The sequence below is a fragment of the Pristiophorus japonicus genome, chromosome 3 (genome assembly GCF_044704955.1).
Source record: "Pristiophorus japonicus isolate sPriJap1 chromosome 3, sPriJap1.hap1, whole genome shotgun sequence".
Classification (NCBI taxonomy): Eukaryota; Metazoa; Chordata; class Chondrichthyes; family Pristiophoridae; genus Pristiophorus; species Pristiophorus japonicus.
In genome coordinates this window covers 112,522,268-112,544,146 of record NC_091979.1, presented here as the reverse complement: position 1 = coordinate 112,544,146, position 21,879 = coordinate 112,522,268, and the positions used below count along the sequence as shown (strand labels likewise).

The window sequence follows — 21,879 nt, the reverse complement described above, 5'->3', positions numbered from 1 at the left end:
CATCGACTCTCACCCGCCATCCCCTATTTGCAAATTAAATCATAATTTACAAATGCAATGTTTATGGACAACAAAATGTTAAAATCGTAGCTAGAACTCTTTATGTATAGGAAACCGTGGTTTTATTTAATGCAATTTCAGGATTTATGATAAAAGGAATCTAAAGCTCTTAAAAGTAAAATATTCTTCGATTTGGTTCTATTTTTACTTAAATGGTCGAGTTAAAGTAAAGATTTGGGTCCAACATTTCTAGTCATTGAACATATCCTAACTTAGGGTTGCAATTATACCTTGCTAGCAATTTGAAATTGGTAGCTGCATTGAGCAGTTCACAGCCAGCATCATCAGATTTATACTGCAAGCTACAAATCTGCACATCCACCATCATTATAGTCTGTACATGCTCACCGTGAAGCAGCGATGCAAAAGTGACAGTATAAGTGCACCCTTAGTTTCAGTAATGCAAGTAACACTGGGATATCTGATTCTATTTGTATATGCATCAATATGATGCATTTCTATTATAACAAAAGAGTTGTACAATATCTTGCATAGCTTACATATGGATAAACATTCCTCACAAAGAAAAGTTTTTACTGCATACATCAACTTAAGTGTTGAGAATTAATGTGCATGCTAGACTTAAGAAATTATAATGTTGACAAACATTAGAATGCCTTTGGCAATGGTCCAGTTTTTCTTTAAATGAAACCATGGCTTTGGCTGGACAAGATCTCATATTATACCTGGCAATGGAAGACGTACTCTGGGGTGGTTTTCTTAAATTTCATGTTCCATACAAGAGCTACACCATCTGGTTCGTGGGGAACATCCTCATTGTTGTTGTATGAGGCAACCAGAAGTTCTGGATACTGTTGACAGCAAAATCAGAAAAGAAATATTAACAGGAAGGGTAGACTGCCTCAGGCACAGCTATACTATTCTGTGTGGCAGTTAAAATTTTAGCTGTGCGTCAGTCACTGTTTCAAACAGATGTGGCTGTAACTGCTGAAAAGCTGAAAGTGAACACAAAGAAATGTTTCAGAAACCCAGAGAATCCATGATGAGCCATGGTGAAATACAACACAATAAGTTCATTATAAAAGATAGTTATGAAACTCATAAGCATTAAAACTGCAAGTTAAGCATGTGATCTTTAAGTGATGGATTAGAATTACTATTTATACTATGATTTAGGTATTTATGAATTATTTTAGCAATAAAATAAGAACATAGCACTTCAGAAACAAAAAGTTTGAGTAATGGCCTGAATTTTGTGGCAAGAACAACATTGAGGCAATCAGCGTTCACCATTATTAAGGAGTAATTCGGACAGCAACTTCCAGCGTCTGCACATGCGCAGTTAAATGCTGAAATCAGGAAGTTGCTGTAGGAGTTGCCCTGCTCCTCCACAAGCTTCACTACACCAGTATCTTACCAAGAGACTTGGCATTCAAACACATGAATGGCATGAAGTTGCGGCACTTACCCACTAGATACCCAATAAACACCTGAAAAAGTCCATTCAAATGCAAGTGAAATTTTAACGACGTGATAAGTGTGAATTACTATCAAACAACCTCTCGGCCACTGAAAATTTACACATGCAAGAGTGGAGTCTCATTCCTTCAGACTGTAATTATTGTTGGAGATTGTTTTTTAATTAAAAAATTCAAATAAAACTTATTTTACTTGTTCTTAGTCTCTTATCTATCTCTTTCCCTTAATCCCATCTTTCTTTCCCTCTTTATTTTGCTTTCTGTACATGATTTTACATTAAATTAAATATTTTAACGTACATTTCTTGGTTTAGAATCTGCGTGCCTCAGAAAGGATTCTTCAATCTGATTGGTTGAGGAGACACGCATTGCCTTTTTAAATTCATTCACAGGATGTGGGCATCGCTGGCAAGACCAGCATTTATTGCCCGTCCCTAATTGCCTTTGAGAAGGGGATGGTGAGCCGCCGCCTTAAACCGCAGCAGTAGCGGTTTGGTACAACTGAGTGGCTTGCTAGGCCTATTCAGAGGGCAGTTAAGAGTTAACCACATTGCTGTGGGTCTGGAGTCACATATAGGCCAGACCAGATAAGGACATCAGATTTCCTTCCCTAAAGGACATTAGTGAATCAGATGGGCTTTTACAACAATCCAGTAGTTTCATGGTCACCAAGACTGACATTAGCTTTTTATTCCAGATTTATTTAATTAACTGAATTTAAATTCCCAGCTGCCGTGGTGCAATTTGAACTCACATCTCCAGATCATTCGTCCAGGCCTCGAGGATTACTAACCCAGTAACACAACCACTATGCTTGTCCTGTTCACACAGATCCCAGATCCCCTGTAGAGGGCACTGCACTGTTTCAACTCTCTAATTAATACAAATAGCAGTGTAAAAAAGTGCAAGTGTTCACCACTGACACAAAATCCGGGCCAATATGTTAACAAGGCCATGTGGAGACTGTGCTGTTAGGTTGCTGATTTGTATTGCTTTGGAAAACAAAGGTCTCTGCCATAAACCGTTGGCCTCATTCCACTGGTTAAGATTTCAGTTTTGGACTCAAAACGAGCACAAGTAAAACTTTCTTAAAAAACAAAAGTTAACAAGAAGCTCAATCATATCTGCATTATCAGCCTTAATTAGGATTTCTTGTTTTCCACATTTTTTTTTAAGCAGTATCTTTTGTTTGCAAATGGAATTACTAATTCTTTTAATTTTAATCAGAAAAAAAATCGAGCGAAAACTGGAAAGTATAAATTTCATCCAGTCCTGCCGATTTTTCTACTTTCAAGGATGCTAAACACTTTGGGCTAGACTTTCCACTTTCTGGCTAAGGCCGAAAAAAATGGGCCTTGTTCCAGCGATGCGGGACCTATCGCCTGTGCTGATCGCCGGCTCAAGGCCCATTTTTTTTTTTAGCGATTTTCCACTCGGCTTTACCCCAGCGATGTCAAATGGGCGATGTGATTCCTCGGCGATCTCACGATCGCCCAAAGAAAACAGAAGTGAATGAAAAAAAAAGCTTCCCAAGCAACGCATTACTGCGCATGTGCAAGTTGATTTTTTTTTCAGGTTGATGCTCCTTCCCGCGTTTTGGGAGGTCAGGGATCATCACACATGCTCAGAAGCTCTGTGAGGGTCGGGGAGAGAGAGAGAGAGAGAGAGAGCGAGTGAGAGAGAAGAGAAAGCATTTTGTGGTTGAACGCTCTGATTTATCTGTTAATAATCGACATTCTTCAAACTTTTTTTTTCCATTTAAAATAATTTTCTGTACTGTTAGTTACACTGACAATAATTTGGCAAGTTAAAAATATTGGAAACAAAACTGATAATTACTGGTAATTCAAGATAAAAATTTATCAGTACCAATTTGTTTAATAAAAATGGAGGGATCAGTTGAGAGGCGTAGGGCCAAGCCCTTCAGCGAGGAGACCAATGAGGCCCTCGTTAATGCCGTCAGCATGGGAAACCTTCACCTCGTGCATATTGGAGGATTTGGTCTGACATTGCCGATGTGGTCACGTCGGCCTCAAATGAAACGCGGACACCGGACCAGTGCCACAAACGTTGGAACAGCCTACTGGCAGCTGCGAGTGTAAGTTGAAATTTATATTTATGTATTATTTAATGATCTAAATAGTAACTAGAATCTGCAATGTTATTTGGTTACATTTAAACAAAACTAAATTATGACTAAATTTATGCAACCCAGCATAAAGTTAAATGTTGTAGTGTGAAATATGTAACATAATGCTAATTTGTAATAGAACACTTAAATCTGTCAGTCTTAAATGTCTTCAATGTCTTAAATTGCCTGATCCATTTGCTTATGCCGTGCAATGTTATCATATCAGTTACAGAAGAAGATCTCGATCAATAATCAGGAGCAACGCAGGACGGGCGGGGGATCTGCCGTCATGCATTGTTTAGTTGCTTGCGAGGAGCTCGCGGTGGCCTTGGTAGGGCCAGAAAGCCGTTCGGTCAGATCCTGTGGTGTGGTCGAACCTACCCTTGGGACATGTGAGTAATGAGAAATGTGCATTGTACAATGTGTGAATCATTAGTAAATACTGAACATATCGTAGTTACACATGTAATGTTATGCAATTAAAATGTAATTTGATGTTATGGAATGTTAAGCAATTACAATGTAATGTTATGCAATTATAATGTAATCTGAAATATAATGGTGATTTACTATAGATGTTCAAATTAGGTCATGTCAGGTCATGTTAAACCTTTTGATCACCTGTGCATATGGGGTAATGGAAAGCATTGCAATGTTTTGAGTTCCAGAAAAATTGTAATGCAATGATTTGAATTGTAACTGATTTACCTTCAAGTAACTGTTTCCAGTCCACTTTTGCTAAAGCACCTCAGCTGAGTAAAATTGGCCTTCCCCCAATTTAGAATCCTAACTCTTGTTTTTCCTTTGTCCTTATCCATAATTATGCTAAAATTAACTGAATTATGATCACGACCACAAAAATGCTCAGCCACTGATGCTCCTTCCACCTATCCAGCTTCATTCCCTAACACTATATCCAGAACTGCCTCCCCTCTTGTTGGGCTTGCTACATATTGGCTAAAAAAAGTTCTCCAGAATGCAATTTAGAAACACAGAAAATAGGTGCAGGAGTAGGCCATTCGGCCCTTCGAGCCTGCACCACCATTCAATATGATCATGGCTGATCATTCACCTCAGTACCCCTTTCCTGCTTTCTCTCCATACCCCTTGATCCCTTTAGCCATAAGGGCTACATCTAACTCCATTTTGAATATATCTAATGAACTGGCCTCAACAACTTTCTGTGGTAGAGAATTCCACAGGTTCACAACTCTCTGGGTGAAGAAGTTTCTCCTCATCTCGGTCCTAAATGGCTTACCCCTTATCCTTAAGACTGTGATCCCTGGTTCTGGACTTCCCCAACATCGGGAACATTCTTCCTGCATCTAACCTGTCTAATCCTGTCAGAATTTTATATGTTTCTATGAGATCTCCTCTAATTCTCCTAAATTCCAGTGAATGTAAGCCGAGTCGATCCAGTCTTTCTTCATATGTCAGTCCTGCCATCCCAGGAATCAGTCTGGTGAACCTTCGCTGCACTCCCTCAATAGCAAGAATGTCCTTCCTCAGATTAGACCAAAACTGTACACAATATTCAAGGTGTGGCCTCACCAAGGCCCTGTACAATTGCAGTAAGACCTCTCTGCTCCTATGCTCAAATCCTCTCGCTATGAAGGCCAACATGCCATTTGCCTTCTTCACCACCTGCTGTACCTGCATGCCAACTTTCAATGACTGATGTACCATGACACCCAGGTCTCGTTGCATTAGGAATTCTGTGCCCTCCATACCTTTTACACTGATAGTATCCCAGTTAATATTAAGGTAATTGAAATCTCCCACTATTACTGCCCCATTATTGCTTTTGCACTTGTCAGAAATGTGCCTACAAATTTGCTCTTCTATCTCCCTCGGACTATTTGAGGGTCGATAGTACACTCCCAGCAGTGTAATTGCCCCATTTTTGTTCTTTAATTCAACCCATATAACCTAATTTGATGATCCTTCTAACATATCATCCCTCCTCACAGCTATAATTGTTTCTTTAATCAATACTGCGACCCCCCCTCTCCTTTTTTAACCCCTTCTCTATCTTGCCTGAAAACCTTGTAACCAGGAATGTTGAGCTGCCATTCCTGCCCTTCTTTCAGCCATGTCTCAGCAATGGCTAGAAAATCATAATCCCACGTGTCTATCTGTGCTCTTAGCTCATCTGCCTTATTTCCTAGATTCCTTGCATTAAAGTATATACCATTTAGCATTGTCAAACTGCCTTGTTGTCCATTTTCTAGCCTTTGTTTCCTCTGTCTTCCAAATTCGCTTACTAATTTTCTGCCTTCCATTTCTAGCTTGGCTTCTCTCCCTTCTGACAATGCTCTCAGGTTCCCATCCCCCTGCCAAACTAGTTTAAACCCTCCCTAACAGCACTAGCAACCCACCCCCCCCCCCCCCCCCCCCACCACCACCATGAGGATATTGGTGCTGGCTCTGTTGAGGTATCTCCCCCAGAAATGATCCCAATGCCTCAGGAATCTAAAGTGCTCCCTCCTGCAACATCTCTCTGGCCACGTATTCATCCATTCTAGCCTCCTATTTCTGTACTCACTATCACGTGGCACCGGGAGTAATCCAAAGATGACGACTTTTTGGGTCCTTTTTAATCTCTCTCCTAGCTCCTTAAAATCTGCTTGTAGGACCTCATCCCTCTTTCTTCCTATGTCATTGGTGCCAATATGGACCACAGCCTCAATAGGGAGTTAGATATGGTCCTTACGACTAAGGGGATCAAGGGGTATGGAGAGAAAGCAGGAAAGGGGTACTGAGGGAATGATCAGCCATGAACTTATTGAATGGCGGTGCAGGCTCGAAGGGCCGAATGGCCTTTTCCTGCACCTATTTTCTATGTTTCTATGTTGTTCACCCGTCCCCTCAGAATGTCCTGCAGCTGCTGTGTGACATCCTTAACCTTGGCACCAGGGAGGCAATATACCATCCTGGAGTCACTTCTGCAGCCACAGAAACGCCTGTCTGCTCCTCTAACTATTGAATCACCCACCACTATTGCTCTTCCACTCTTCTTCCTCCTCCTGTGCAGCTAAGCCACCCCTGGTGCTGTGAATTTGGCTCTGGCTGGACTAGCATCTTAAATGCTTTTTCACAACTTTACCAACTGGTCCTTCTCACGTGTATCTGAACTACTAATTTTCTGCTCTTTTGATTTTGAAGCTTTACCATTATATATTTTGTATATTTCCTCTCTTTATTCTTCCTCGCACAAGATTCCATAGACTCTGGATCGGTTCCTATCGAGTGGAGGGTAGCCAATGTAACCCCACTTTTTAAAAAAGGAGGGAGAGAGAAAACAGGGAATTATAGACCGGTCAGCCTGACATCAGTAGTGGGTAAAATAATAGAATCAATTATTAAGGATGTCACAGCAGCGCATTTGGAAAGAGGTGACATGATAGGTCAAAGTCAGCATGGATTTGTGAAAGGGAAATCATGCTTGACAAATCATCTGGAATTTTTTGAGGATGTTTCCAGTAGAGTGGACAAGGGAGAACCAGTTGATGTGGTATATTTGGACATTCAGAAGGCTTTCGACAAGGTCCCACACAAGAGATTAATGTGCAAAGTTAAAGCACATGGGATTGGGGGTAGTGTGCTGACATGGATTGAGAACTGGTTGTCAGACAGGAAGCAAAGGGTAGGAGTAAATGGGTACTTTTCAGAATGGCAGGCAGTGACTAGTGGGGTACCGCAAGGTTCTGTGCTGGGGCCCCAGCTGTTTACATTGTACATTAATGATTTGGACGAGGGGATTAAATGTAGTATCTCCAAATTTGCGGATGACGCTAAGTTGGGTGGCAGTGTGAGCTGCAAGGAGGATGCTATGAGGCTGCAGAGTGACTTGGATAGGTTAGGTGAGTGGGCAAATGCATGGCAGATGAAGTATAATGTGGATAAATGTGAGGTTATCCACTTTGGTGGTTAAAAACAGAGAGACAGACTATTATCTGAATGGTGACAGATTAGGAAAAGGGGAGGTGCAACGAGACCTGGGTGTCATGGTACATCAGTCATTGAAGGTTGGCATGCAGGTACAGCAGGCGGTTAAGAAAGCAAATGGCATGTTGGCCTTCATAGTGAGGGAATTTGAGTACAGGGGCAGGGAGGTATTGTTACAGTTGTACAGGGCCTTGGTGAGGCCACACCTGGAGTATTGTGTACAGTTTTGGTCTCCTAACTTGAGAAAGGACATTCTTGCTATTGAGGGAGTGCAGCGAAGGTTCACCAGACTGATTCCCGGGGTGGCGGGACTGACATATCAAGAAAGACTGGATCAACTGGGCTTGTATTCACTGGAGTTCAGAAGAATGAGAGGGGATCTCATAGAAACGTTTAAAATTCTGACGGGTTTAGACAGATTAGATGCAGGAAGAATGTTCCCAATGTTGGGGAAGTCCAGAACCAGGGGTCACAGTCTAAGGATAAGGGGTACGCCATTTAGGACTGAGATGAGGAGAAACTTCTTCATCCAGAGTGTGGTGAACCTGTGGAATTCTCTACCACAGAAAGTTGTTGAGGCCAATTGACTAAATATATTCAAAAAGGAGTTAGATATAGTCCTTACTACTAGGGGGATTCAAGGGGTATGGCGAGAAAGCAGGAATGGGGTACTGAGGTTGCATGTTCAGCCATGAACTCATTGAATGGCGGTGCAGGCTCGAAGGGCCGAATGGCCTACTCCTGCACCTATTTTCTATGTTTCTATGTTTCTATATCATATATTTCTCCCCATTAAATTTCACATGTCTTTCTGAAGTCTCTTGTATTACTCTTCACATCCTAACCACACTCCTATTTTTATGTTGTTCATAAATTCTGACATTCTATTTGCTATATCCAAGTTCAGATAATTTATATATATATTGGAAACAGTGTCGTTCAAGTCTAGCAACAACAGCTCCCAACACCAATTAATTTTAAATGATGAGAGATCAAACAGGACCACAGACTCTTGCACTAAAAGTACTGAAAATTAAGTTTCAAGTTTTTAAATTTGGTTTCACACTGGACTGTGACAAACTGGAACAATATCCTGGAGGTTGTCTTACACCAGTTGTCTTTGTTGTGGTCTGTAGTTCGATCACCAGTGACTACTGAGTTGTAACATAGGTTGTGTTAATGCACATCTAAAATTCCTTAGTGTCGATGCAAAAGAAAGAGTATAACGGGCCTATAACATATTCAGTTCGATTGCTATTTTAGTCTATGGAAAGAATACAAATTCAAATTTCTACACATTAACAATAAAACGACACCGATTTCTTAAAAAAAAAGCACACTTTTATTACACATCCCGTATATTTTGAAAGGGAAAAGCGCCCTAGCAGAGAAACAAAGTTAGTCACTCTACCTGAGGTGACCAGTCCATGCACGTAACAACACGATGTTTTGACCAGCGCTCATCAAAAAACTGTCTATTTAGAGAAAGTTTAGCTCCACCTTGGAGTTCTCTGTTAAGAAACAAAATGCAAGTCAAAAATATTGTTCAGCTGTTCAGAAACAGTTCTGCTGCAATAACTACGATAACAGTTAAGTAAATATTACCCTTCTTTTTCTTCTAAATCCTTGCCACTGTAGTCAAAAAAGAGATCTTTGTGTTCTGCAAGAGCCCGTTCAATTATTCTGGTGCTGTGATCAAAGAATGTGAGGAATTCATCAGAGTGAATAATCTGCTGTTTTTCCTCTTCAGTAAGTTCATGTTGCGCACCTATAAATCAAGGGAAGCAAATCTTATTTACATGAGATCTTTAATTATTTTTAAACATTATTTAATTCAGAAATCTACTTAGCATCTTAACTTTCATCATCATCATAGGCAGTTCCTCGGAATTGAGGGTGACTTGCTTCCACACTAAAAATGAGTTCTCGAGTGACTGATGAGTCCGATGCGGGACCTACAGTCTCTGTCACATGTGGGGCAGACGGTGGTTGAAGGAACTGATAGGTGGGGTGCCTCAGTTGCCACGCGTTCCTTCCACTGTCAACGCTTGGTTTCAGCTTGCTCTCGGCGAAGAGACTCAAGGTGTTCAGCGCCTTCCCGGATGCTTTTCCTCCACTTTGGGCAGTATTGGGCCAGGGATTCCCAGGTGTCAGTGGGGATGTTACATTTTTTCAAGGAGGCTTTGAGGGTGATACCTGCCCTCCTATATGGCTCAGAGACATGGACTATGTACAGCAGGCACCTCAAAACACTGAAGTATCACCAACGCTGCCTCTGCAAGATCCTGCAAATCCACAGGCAGGATAGGTGCACCAACGTCAGTGTCCTCGCTCAAGCCAATAGCCCAGCATTGACGCACTGACCACGCTCGATCAGTTCCGCTGGACGGACCACATCATTTGCATATCTGACAGAAGACTCCCAAAACAAGCGCTCTACTTGGAGCTCCGACACAGCAAGCGAAATGCTTCATCTTAACTTTACCACCAATTCAATCCTATTTCCTTTAAGATACATCAAATTACCCATTAGTTTAGTATTTTGGTCACAGGATCTTGTGCCATTTATTGCTGACATTCAAAACTCTCAACTATGTAACTGATAAAGTAGAGCCAATACTGCATTTTTTTAAAACTACCTTTTCAGTAGTCGGGAAAAAAATATAAACATACAAAATTAGTTTTATTCTATTTTATTTGATCAATGAATTAGTTTACCCATGACCTAACATGTGTTTTTCTACATATAATTGTACAAAGCAAGGATTAATCCTTTAGAACCTTCACTGAAATAAATGTACACATGGTCTGGTACTGACCCACAAAGTCCAAGAAGGTCTCAGCCTCAAGCCCTCATTTTGATGTTAGTTCATTTCGGATAAGGTAACAGTAGAGCTACACCAATCAGCACCAGTCCCTGAGTTGGGGAATGGAGGAAGAGAGAAAAGTAAAAAAAGAACTTGTACTTGTATAGTGCTTTTCACAGTCTCAGGACGTCCCAAAGTGCTCCAAGTCAATGAATTACTTTTAAAGTGTAGTCACTCATTATGTGGGCAGCCAATGACAAAAATGGTAAACAGCAATGAGATAAATGACCAGTTAGTCTGTTTTAGTTGTGTTGGTAGATGGAGAACTCTCCTATTCTTCTTCAAATAGTGCCAAGGATCTTTTATGTCCACCTGAACAGGCATACAGGGGCCTTGGTTTAATGTCTCCTCCAAAAGACTGCACCCCTAATCCCATGGCAGTATTTCGAAGAGCAGGGAAGTTCTCCTGGCCAATATTTCATCATCATAGGCAGTCCCTTGGAATGGAGGAAGACTTGCTTCCACTCCTGAAGTGAGTTCTTTGGTGGCTGAACAGTCAAATACAAGAGCCACAGACTCTGTCACAGGTGGGACAGATAGTCGTTGAGGGAAGGGGTGGGTGGACTGGTTTGCTGCACGCTCTTTCTGCTACCTGCGCTTGATTTCTGCATGCTCTCAGCTTTGAGACTCGAGGTGCTCAGCGTCCTCTCGGATGCACTTCCTCCACTTAGGGCGGTCTTGGGCCAGGGACTCCCAGGTGTCAGTGGGGATGTCGCACTTTTATCAGGGAGGCTTTGAGGGTGTCCTTGTAGTGTTTCCGCTGCCTACCTTTGGCTCGTTTGCCGTGAAGGAGCTCCGAGTAGAGCACTTGCTTTGGGAGTCTCGTGTCTGGCATGCAGACTATGTGGCCTGCCCAGCTGAGCTGATCGATTGTGGTCAGTGCTTCAATGCTGGGGATGTTAGCTTGAATGAGAACGCTGATGTTGGTACGCCTGTCCACCCAGGGGATTTGTAGGATCTTGCGGAGACATCGTTGGTGATATTTCTCCAGCAATTTGAGGTGTCTACTGTACATGGTCCATGTCTCAGCCATACAGGAGGGCAGGTATTACTACAGCCCTGTACACCATGAGCTTGGTGGCAGTTTTGAGGGCCTGGTCTTCAAACACTCTTTTCCTCAGGCGGCCGAAGGCTGCACTGGCGCACTGGAGGCGGTGTTGGATCTCATCGTCGATACCTGCTCTTGTGGATATGATGCTCCACCAACACCACTAAAACAGATTATCTAATCATTGTCACATTGCTGTGAGCAAATTAGCTGCTGCATTTCCTACATTACAACAGTGACTACACTTCACAAGTACTTAATTGTCTATAAAGCGCTTTGGGACATCCTGAGGCAGGCCTAGGCGCTATATAACTGCAAGTCTTTCTTTTTCTCCACTCCATCTATACTGTAATGAAGTGAAGCCTAGTGTTCTCCAGTCCCATGAACCACAACCTTCTGACTCAGAGACAAGATACTACCAGTGAGCCAAACTAACACTTGGTTAAAAGGTCAGCACGAGGACTCTCACCCCATGATGCAATCCCATTGCTGCTGTTGGAAAAATGCAAGTGTAGATGTCTGGGGAAGATAGGATCAGGTCCAATTGTGATTCCCACCCTATATCCAAAAGTCTATCAACATACACATGAAGAATTTCCATTTGGGCTTGATTCCAGAGGTCTGTTGGCAACCATGGAAGCATACCCAGTTGCAGGCTTGAAGGGGCGAATTTCTATGTTTCTACCCAAAGCACATATCATTGCCTACAGGATGAAGAGAGCAAAAAAGAAGGAACTAGGGAAGGAGATCTTAGGACAGGAAAAAACATTGTTCTTCAAATGCTGGTCAAACTAGATAGCGAACACAAAATCCACTGTTAATTATAGTCTGTATTAATGTAGTCCTGCACTAGATTGGAAGTCTACAGAAGTTATGCTAAAGCTTTACAATACACTAAGTCAGACCACACTTAGAATACTGTATTCAGTTTCAGTCACCACATCACAAAAACATATACTTTCATCAGAAATGGTACAGGAAAGAGCAACAAGAATGATCTCAATGATAAAAGGAATGAGCTATCAAGGAAGATTAGAGTAGCTTCAGGTTATCACTTCAAGGTACACCAAGAAAGTATGTACAGCGAATGAAAATTAATAAAAAAAGTAAATTTTGAACAGATATTGGGGGAAAAATATACTTTCCCAAGGAATGATAATTGTTTGGAATAATTTGCCTAGCAAGATGAGAGCTAAAAAAAATTAGGGTTATACAAAATACAATGAGATATTATGGGCCCAAATTTGCCCAGGAGTTGCTCCGTTTTTTTTTGGAGCAACTTGATTTTTCTGGAGTATCTTAAAAATCCCCATTCTGCACATTAAATTTGCGCTAGTTAGTTAGTTAGGATTTTTTTTTAAGTTTCCTTTTTTTCCCCCAAAAGGGGGCGTTACCAGCCGCTTTGGCCATTTAAGCCAGTTTGGACATCTAATATTTGCTCCAAACTAACTTAGGCCAGCGTATGTGGCCACAGTAAACCCTTGCGGAGAGTTAAGAAATCAGCGCAGGTAGCCAGAGATGGTGGGGAAGGGAAGCACAGAGGACCTTGCAAAGCACACAACACCTTCACAACAACTAATACAGATCTTGTACTGTAACTTTTGCATAATTTACATATTCCGTTATATAAATCTTTATAAAATATGCACTTTTTAATATCATTTATATCAGAAGGCAAAGGGTTTCATAAAACCATTTATGAATCAAATATTTTGCTAGCAGGGCTATGAACGATGGTCACTTGCGCAAGGTACCCGAGGGTGTCCATGCAGTTACTCCCCAATAAGGCACCCGTGGGTGCTGATGGAATGTTCCCAACAGGGTATCTACGGGCATCCATGCAGTTGTTCACTAAGAATTGGTGGGATTTTTAAAAAATTGACCTAAGTCATGATTACTACCAAAACAAAAGCCACGACCAGATACTTGCTGGTACTGAGAGACCAAACCTAAGGAAAGTTTTCTCTGGTCATTCTCACCTCTTAACAGCCTGTTGCATTGTGCCATTGACAGAGACATTTTCTAAATATCATTTAAAGAAACTCTCCTCCTCCCTCCCCCCCACCCCCTCACCCAATTAAAACTCTCCCTAGCCCTCAGCGTGGGAAGGCAGCGGCCAGCCTGTGCGGCAGGCCACTCAGCCAGGGATAGGGGTGACGAACATCGGGTCATGCTTTCGGCCAGGGATAGGGGCGGCGAGCATCGGGTCCGGCTCACAGCCTGCAGGACGCGCTGGGAGGGCGAGGAGCTAGCGCAGACTCCACTGCGTATGCATACAACTGCCGGCACTGTTTTCGGCACAGGGCTGTAGTTCCACCCACCACTCCAGGAGAAGCACCAGGACCCGGGACACACAGCAGAGCAGCCAGAATCGTTAGTAAGTTTTTGGAAATCATTTTGAGCGCACAAAGTCGGTGCATCTCGGGAGAGTGGGCCAGAAAAAGGGGTTGGGGAAATTTGGGCCCTATGTTGGGAGAGTTAATGCACCAGAAGGATTAGTTTAAATGTGCCAAATAGCCTTTTCATATCCCTGACTTTTGTTTTTATTTGTACAATCACAAAATCTGCCTCACGCAGACTGAATTTAGAGACTCCAACCATGCTATTGAATATCCACAGATGTAATTTTTTTGTTTGCCTTATATTGAGTGCACATGCTCTCACAAAGGAATATAACCTACTTAATTAAGCCCAGAGAGCTTAGGGTCAGGCTGACAAATGCAAGGCAAGCAAGAACCACCCTCTCCGTTACAGCAGTGGATTGGAAGGTTATCTGGAATGAAGTAGGAAGAATCCCCCTAACCACAGTGCCCTGGAGTAATGTGGACCTGCCTTTTTCAGGCATAGGATTGCCTGATCAGTCACAGTGGGTTGACTTGGTTCCAAATTTCCAATGCTAGGCACCTCATCTTGAAGTCAGTTTGACTCCCAAAGAGATGCTGGGGATAGCAAAAGTGAATGCAAACAATTAAACCATATAGTAGTAGAACTCTGCAATTTTCTACAACTCAAACAAGACACTAAATGGTAATATGAGACACTTAAAATATATGTTCATGACTTCAAATTAAACTTGAAGCAAAAATATTACTACAATGTTGATAATCAAGTGATTATCCTTCTTTATGTAAAATATTTACTGTTGACAATGCATTGGATATGGGTTACTCATATCTGTGATTGTGAATACACAGAGCAAGTGAATAGACAACGCCGTAGTTGAAAACAGATTTTGATTTTAAACAACTCTTCAGAATGGATTTTCATCCCAAAATACCTTCTTTATCATCTTCTTTCTGCACTTGCTCTGGTTCTGGTTCAATTGCTTGCTTAGGGATAATATCCTCCTCCTCCTCTTCTTCTGCTGTAACATAACAGTTTATAAAACTTAATGCTGTATCCTTACAGACATCCTGAAACACCATCTTTAATTACAATATTTTCACATTGTTCTCACGTTTTCACAATAAATGTGCCCTTTCAGAAGCTATTAACATGTTAACTTTGATTGTCTAAAGAAATGTTACTCAGACCATCACTAAAGATGAAAAAAAAATTATTTCACAGCTGTCTGAAGAGCTACATTGCTACTTGCAATCTACCGACCATCAATGTCATGGCAATGAAGAACTAACTAATGGCTTCTTTCTAGCTTGAAAATGGCATGGCAATCATTTCTTCTTGACGCTACTATTGTCAGAGGTACTGACATTTAACTGTTTTTCACTTTGTTCAGTGCTTACAAGCTGTAACACTATAGGTTTATTACAACTATATCTGAATTATAAGAAAAATATATTTCACAATACACGTAAAGATTCTATTTAAAATATTCACAACAAAAAAAAACAAATCCTTCCATGTTCCAATTCTCTTGCAATTTTTTAGAAATATGATATAGTAAGAAAAACGGCAGAATTTCAAATATAGTCAGCCCGAAATTCATCGACATACCGCCCACAAATGCAATTTTGGTGAAAAAACACCTACATACCGCCAATATACCGTTCAGCGGAATATTAATCATTGACATACCGCCGAGCGGTATGTACACCGTCTGCCGTACAGGCCCACCAGCATACCGCCCAAAAAGTCCGATTTTCATCGCATACCGCCAACATACCACCGGAGTTGCATACCGTCCTGGAAAAGGTGGTTTTATGCAATGTTAAGTGGACGGGAATGGGCGGAATGCTCGGAGCCGCCATTTTGGAAATCGGGAATTGACAGCTATAGCAGCACCTCTGTATTTCTGAGGTGAACAATAACTCTCCTTCGACTTTTCTTTCCCTTGTGTTCTACAATATCCAGGATTATATTATATGATCAATTTTCAGTATTCAGAATTGGGTGATGTGGCCTAATCATATGGTAATATATGGCAAATAACCGTAAGCGTTATTGGCTCAGTGGTAGTACTCTGAGTCAGAAGGTTGTGGGTTCAAACCTCATTCCAGGACTTGAGCATGTAATCTTGGTTGACACCTTAGTACAATACTAAGGGAGTGCTACATTGTTGGAGATGTCTTTGAGATGAGACGTTAAACCAAGGCTCTGTCTGCCCGTCGACGTAAATGTAAAAGATTACAAGGCACTGTTCAAAGAAATACTTTGGGGAATCTTGAGGATCTGAAAGGTGCTACATAATTGCAAATTCTTCTTAGTCAGCGGTGCTCAAAATATACTGTATGTTGTAAATCCTATGTACCATTTCATTAGAATTTCATAATTACTAACAGTTTTGATTTCAAAATTTATTCAGTATTTCAGATATTATAACCTTGAATTTGTAATGAAAATATAGTAATAGCCTTTAGTTGTGCAGAATATTCTCAGTGGTTCCCTAATTTTTATTGTATACCTTTGATTAGCCTGTGGCCCGACAGTTTAACTTGCACAGAAACCATACATTCATTGCCTTGTATATTCCTGAAAAAGTAAAGGCCATCAGTTGCAGATGTTGTTTTCCATGAGCTTTCAATAGAAGTGGCGTGTATATTTAACATTATCATTTCTCCAATGTCCTTACAAGAATAGCATTAGATAGACAACTATTTGTTTCCATGGAAGTGCAATGGGAATTCAGATTATTACATTGATAATTTGGTCAGTTTTTTTTTATTGATTTGTAACTTATAATTTTCTTACTTGGATATTTCAAAATAATGTGAGTTGATTAACTCAATATTGACATTTTACAAAGCAAAAATCATAACATAAATATTATGGAAATGTTAAAAAAAATCGAAGCACAGGAACATCGAAAAAGGACGACGTTTGAGGGCACTCGCCTTTGACGAGACGGAGTTAACTGCTCGAGAATATTAGAGAGGTACTCCGAGCTAATGAAGAGTGGTCGTGGTGAGCACCCTCCCCCCCACCCACAAGGAGTACAACAGGATATGGAATGAGATCGGGAGGCTGTGTCGTCCACAAGTACCATGGTACGCACTGGGGAAAGGTGCCGTAAGAGGTGGAACGATCTGGTGAGGGTAGCAAGAGTAAGTAATTTTATTTATGCTCCCCCCATGTGCCATGTACTATGTAAATGTAGGTTGAGTGTCACATGGATGATGTTATTTATCTTAAGATTACAGCGATATATTCATGTTTTTCAGGCAATGACAAGACGATCAACGAAATGCTTTTTTTTGTGTGTGTGTGTCTGCGATGTTAAATGCATTGAAGATTTTTACTTTGATTTACTTTACTTTCTGCAGAAGAAGACATCTGCAATAGCAGCCGATCAGCGTCACACGGCGGGAGGACCCACAACCCTCTTATTGATATTGAGATCCGTGCCCTGTCTCTGGTTGGGGATAGCAACCGTGCCACCACTGGCATTGGAGCTGAGCCACTCACACAGGATGGTAAGTTGAATACAATCCAGTTTGTGTTGCAGTCCTGTTATGTCATGTAGTGTAACTGTAATGTTGGTCTGTTGTAATGTAGTGTAAGTTTATTGCACTGTAATGTTGGCCTCGTGAGGTACTGCAATGTTGGGGGCATGTAACACAATGCATATATGTATTGTCTGTCTGCGATATGTAATGCAGTACTGCAGCAGTGGTGGACATTTAAGTAAGACTGTGATAAGTCACTGTACTATGTACTCATGTAACCCTGACCCCTACCCTGGTGCCAAACATTTTAAAATGTTGTTTTATACTTGCAGACTCTGATGATTCAGATCACAGCGACAGAGAGATCAGACGTCAGACCCACTGCCTCCACCTCTGGTGTCACCCAGTCCTCTCCTGACTTCACCACTGGCAGAGATGAGGAAGAGAAAGAGCCGCTGATCCTGGAGCCGGTGGAGCTGGGGATGGAGACGGAGCAGGATACACCAGCTCCATGTGGGCAAGCTGACTCTCCTGACTTCACCACCGAATCTATATTCAGGGGATTCCCCCATGGCTCCTCTGATTCTGCACTCCCAGTGTTGCAGCACCTTTGCCGCAGCGACGGAGGTTGGTGCAGAAAAGGTCGGTTGCTGTACTAGGCATGTACCAGGACATGGTGCGCCTGTCACAGGTCCGTGTCGACATCGGTTGTGAGCTACTCAAGGCCATGGCTACGATAGCCGCAAACATCGCGGCTCTATCAGAGTGGCAGTCGGAGGATATGTCCCGTATGATCACCACGATGGAGCAAACCGCTGACTCTGTTGAAGCCATGCGGCAATCGATAGGATCAGGACATGGCGTGGAATTCCCCCCCTGTGCCATAGTAGTCAGGTCGACAGCACCTGAGGGTGGGGAGCTGACAGCATCTTCCAGCCCTGAAGCCGTGCCTTCCACATCACGAGCTTCTCCTGAGGCCCCATTTATTGCGCCTGCAATGTCTGACCTCCAACGACAGCAACAGCACTCTGGGTGCAGTGCTGCACGCCGGCTTGGTACCACCACGGGGAGGTCCGGGCTCAGGGAAAGTGGGAAAGGGAAAGGCGGTAGTAAGAAATGGGGGGAATAAAAAAGAAAACAACAGTGTTCCAGGAATTTATGCCAATTTTATGGAGACCTTCAAGTAGGGTATCCCTCCCTGCTAGGCCACTCCAGTGACGTTGATTGTAGCAATGTCTAAGTACCGCTGTACTGAAAACAACTCTGCTGTCCAACATCAAAAGACAATGCCACAGGTCGGTGATGCAAATTCCAATTTGTTATAAAAGAAAACAAGGTTGAGACATAAATTATTTTTAATGTACAACAAATAGGTTTTAAAATAAACAATGAAAAAATAAATTTGCATGAACACAAGGCAACATTTATACTAACTACCCATAATTGAAAATTATCTGTCTTTCTCTCTCAAATTTTTGCATGGTTCACTTCTGCAAAAAAAAAGCAAATCGCACAATGAACTAAAAGTTAAACATCCAATAATCAAAAAGGGGCAGAATTTGTCCTGGGACCGCCACGTGATGTCGGTCCGGGTTAGTGGAGGACAGGCCCCCTCTCCCACTTATCTTCCGAAGGGCTTGGTCTTGCCAGAGATCTTCAGTCGATGTACTGGTTCAGCCTTTGGGACCCTGCAGTGCAACTCGTCTTTTTGGGTGCTGTAGAACCCACCTGGATCTTTCTGTCACCATTTGGCAGGTTCCCGTTTGCTGGCAGGAATCCTCCGACTTTGAAAAACTGGGCGTCGAGCCCAAATCTTTTTAAGATGGGATCAGGAAAATCCAACTCCTTGAGACTAGTGCGCTAGCATGCAACTAACAGTGGGACTCAAAGTTCACAATATTGGCCTGGTGAGTTGGAGGGAGGAAAATCTGAACCAAAAAAAGGATCCTTTCTGATAATCTTTTTAAAAATTTGTCCTTGCAATGTGTGTGACACTGGTAAAGTTGCATTTATTTCCCATCTTTAGCTGCACGGAGGTGGTGGTGGTGGTCCTTTTCCTTGAACTACTGCAATTCTTGCGTCAATGGGGTTCTCTCACTGGCACTGGAAAATTGCAGGATCCAGCCAAAATGAAGCAGTGGCATTCATTATATGTCCAACTGTGATGCCTTCCAATTTGGAGGTAAATGTTTTCCCATGATCTTGCCACTGGAGATCATGGGGTTGATTAGTGCTGTTGAAGTAAGCATGCAGAGTTGCAATGTGCACGCGTGAAGAGGACTTAAGAGTGGACTGACCAAGAGCTCATGTCCATGGGGTCAGAATAAATCTGGGACACCAGCAATACTGCTTTCAGTATTTGTATTTTTATTTTACCTTCCTCATCCCCTTGCTATAATTCATGTGGTTTACATTTGAAAATCTACTTATTCTTGTTAGCTATTTTAAAAATCTAGCTCATTCTGCTTTTCTCATTGTTCCTAACCCTGAGGCCATGCTGTATAGGTTAATGCTTTTGTCAGATCAGCTGTCTAAAGAAATATGACAGCAGGAAATGTCCCTGCTCTTCGAGAAACCGAGCACAAATTCTGATTTTGGGAAGCTACTGGTTTGTCAGGTTAGTTTATGTGCTGAGTGTTGTAAGCTGTTTTATTACACGAGATAGGCTGGTCAGAGGATGGGAACCAGCTGCCTAGATCAGGTCTCAGCAGCCAGGCCAGATGACTAGACAACAAAGAACAGATGGTATTGCTGGGATTGTGTTCTCCACTACAAGGTGGCACTGGGATGGCACAAAGTTTTCTGCCTGACTGCCTCCAATCACGTCTTCTCTGACAGCAAGACTGTGTAATTACTGGCCCACCAGGGGAGTTAAAGGCAAGCATTCAGGCTGAAGACTGAATAAAATACATCTTGTAGGCCACAACAGCTGCCAAACCACACTAACCGCCACATTTTCATATCCTTCACAACAAACACATTTAGGCAGACAATAAAAATATAATTAAGCCTGCAAGTAAGAGCTTAGAGAAATAACAGTGAAATGCACACTATGATGTTAACTTGTGCTTTATCAAAATGATAATCATATGTGCAAATTTAACAGTAGATGGGAATTGAATCTGCCTACCATTCTGACAAGTTTACAGAAATGGGTTAATAACATGAACAATTTCAATATCCTGCAGATATGCTCATACTTTCAACCAAATGGGGAAGTTAAAATCTTTCCTTTCAAGGGCTTCAATCAGCTGCAAAGGAAAACAGTAATCACTGTCTTTTGAGCAAGCTCTGCTGCATTTGTCAGCCCTTTCTCGAAGAATGGAGCCAGAGCAATCAACCTGCCATCCATTCAGAATGGAAAAACAATCTGAAAACACAGGGTATAATGCACCTGCCAAAGAAAATGGCCATTTCAGGAGAAACTAGTGATCTGCATGACCCCACTGAGGAGGCGGTGGTGCAGAGGGGAAGAAATGCTTAAAAAGAATTCACAGTGATTCCGATCTCTCACACACTGACACTTCCTTACAAAGCATGCCAATTATAGCTTTTGTGCTACTTAAAAAATGAAAGCTTTTTTTCAAAAATAATCACACTGACACAGAAGACGCACATCCTTTCACAGAAATCACTTATACACTGGACAATCTATTAATCTGAAAGCAACCCGACATAGTAGGGGTCCAACGTTGTTCGAGCACAAAACCAAAAACGCGACACCCAAGATTGAAATAATCTCTGTAGGTGTGCTTACCCCCAGTCACTTTGTTGACAGTTTTACATACAATCATCAAATCTAAAACCTTTACACTGAATAATTTTTAAATTAACATTTTCTCAAGACCAAAAGCTCGGTACTATAATAACTATATTTTAAATCACAAGAAGGGAGTCATGTTAAACTAAATAATGGAATATAGCATGTTTATTAGAAAATATCATACAGTAGAGACACTGATCGATTAGCTTAAGTCCTACTTAATCCTATAATTTCATGACAGTATATTTCTACCATTGTAGAATTGACCAGTGACACTTCAAATGCTCTGCATGCATCACTGGAAAATGTATTTTTGTTTCCAATAATATGGTAACATATTTGAGATTACCGAAGGCAATACTGATCTTAACAGGGACTGAATGTCAGATAAAGCTGCATTATTAGAATAAGAGACCTAAAAGGATGACAGTAATGAAATAGAAGAATGCTCAACTTTGTTAGAGAAAATTGTTGCTTGAATACCAACCCAAGCTTCAATTAAGCCATAATATAAATATAGCACTTTGCATATTTTCTGGATCAGAAAACTATCCAGATCTTCATAGATGATTGACATCTTAATTGGTCATTCAAACCTGGATAGATTTTCTTAAATTTTAATTAAAAACTTTATCCGGTCTATTTTTTTAAAGAAAATTATGTTCCATACAAAATCTAGAAACATAGAAACATAGAAAATAGGTGCAGGAGTAGGCCATTCGGCCCTTCTAGCCTGCACCGCCATTCAATGAGTTCATGGCTGAACATGCAACTTCAGTA

The 21,879-nt window shown here is 41.5% G+C and overlaps 1 protein-coding gene across 9 annotated transcripts in view; it reads right to left on the bottom strand.

Moving 5' to 3' along the window:
- Positions 1 to 21,879, bottom strand: part of LOC139259841 (cytoplasmic dynein 1 intermediate chain 2-like) — a 141,279-nt gene that overhangs the window by 24,867 nt on the left and 94,533 nt on the right. For 5 of the 9 annotated variants that reach the window (XM_070875708.1, XM_070875712.1, XM_070875710.1 and 2 more), the window contains 4 exons: positions 14,771 to 14,857; positions 9,184 to 9,346; positions 8,990 to 9,089; positions 747 to 872 (listed from right to left, as the gene is read on the bottom strand). In XM_070875708.1, coding sequence (XP_070731809.1) covers positions 747 to 872; positions 8,990 to 9,089; positions 9,184 to 9,346; positions 14,771 to 14,857 — 476 coding nt within the window. The remainder of the gene's footprint in view (positions 1 to 746; positions 873 to 8,989; positions 9,090 to 9,183; positions 9,347 to 14,770; positions 14,858 to 21,879) is intronic. The other 4 variants (XM_070875709.1, XM_070875713.1, XM_070875711.1 and 1 more) reach the window with 1 other exon arrangement.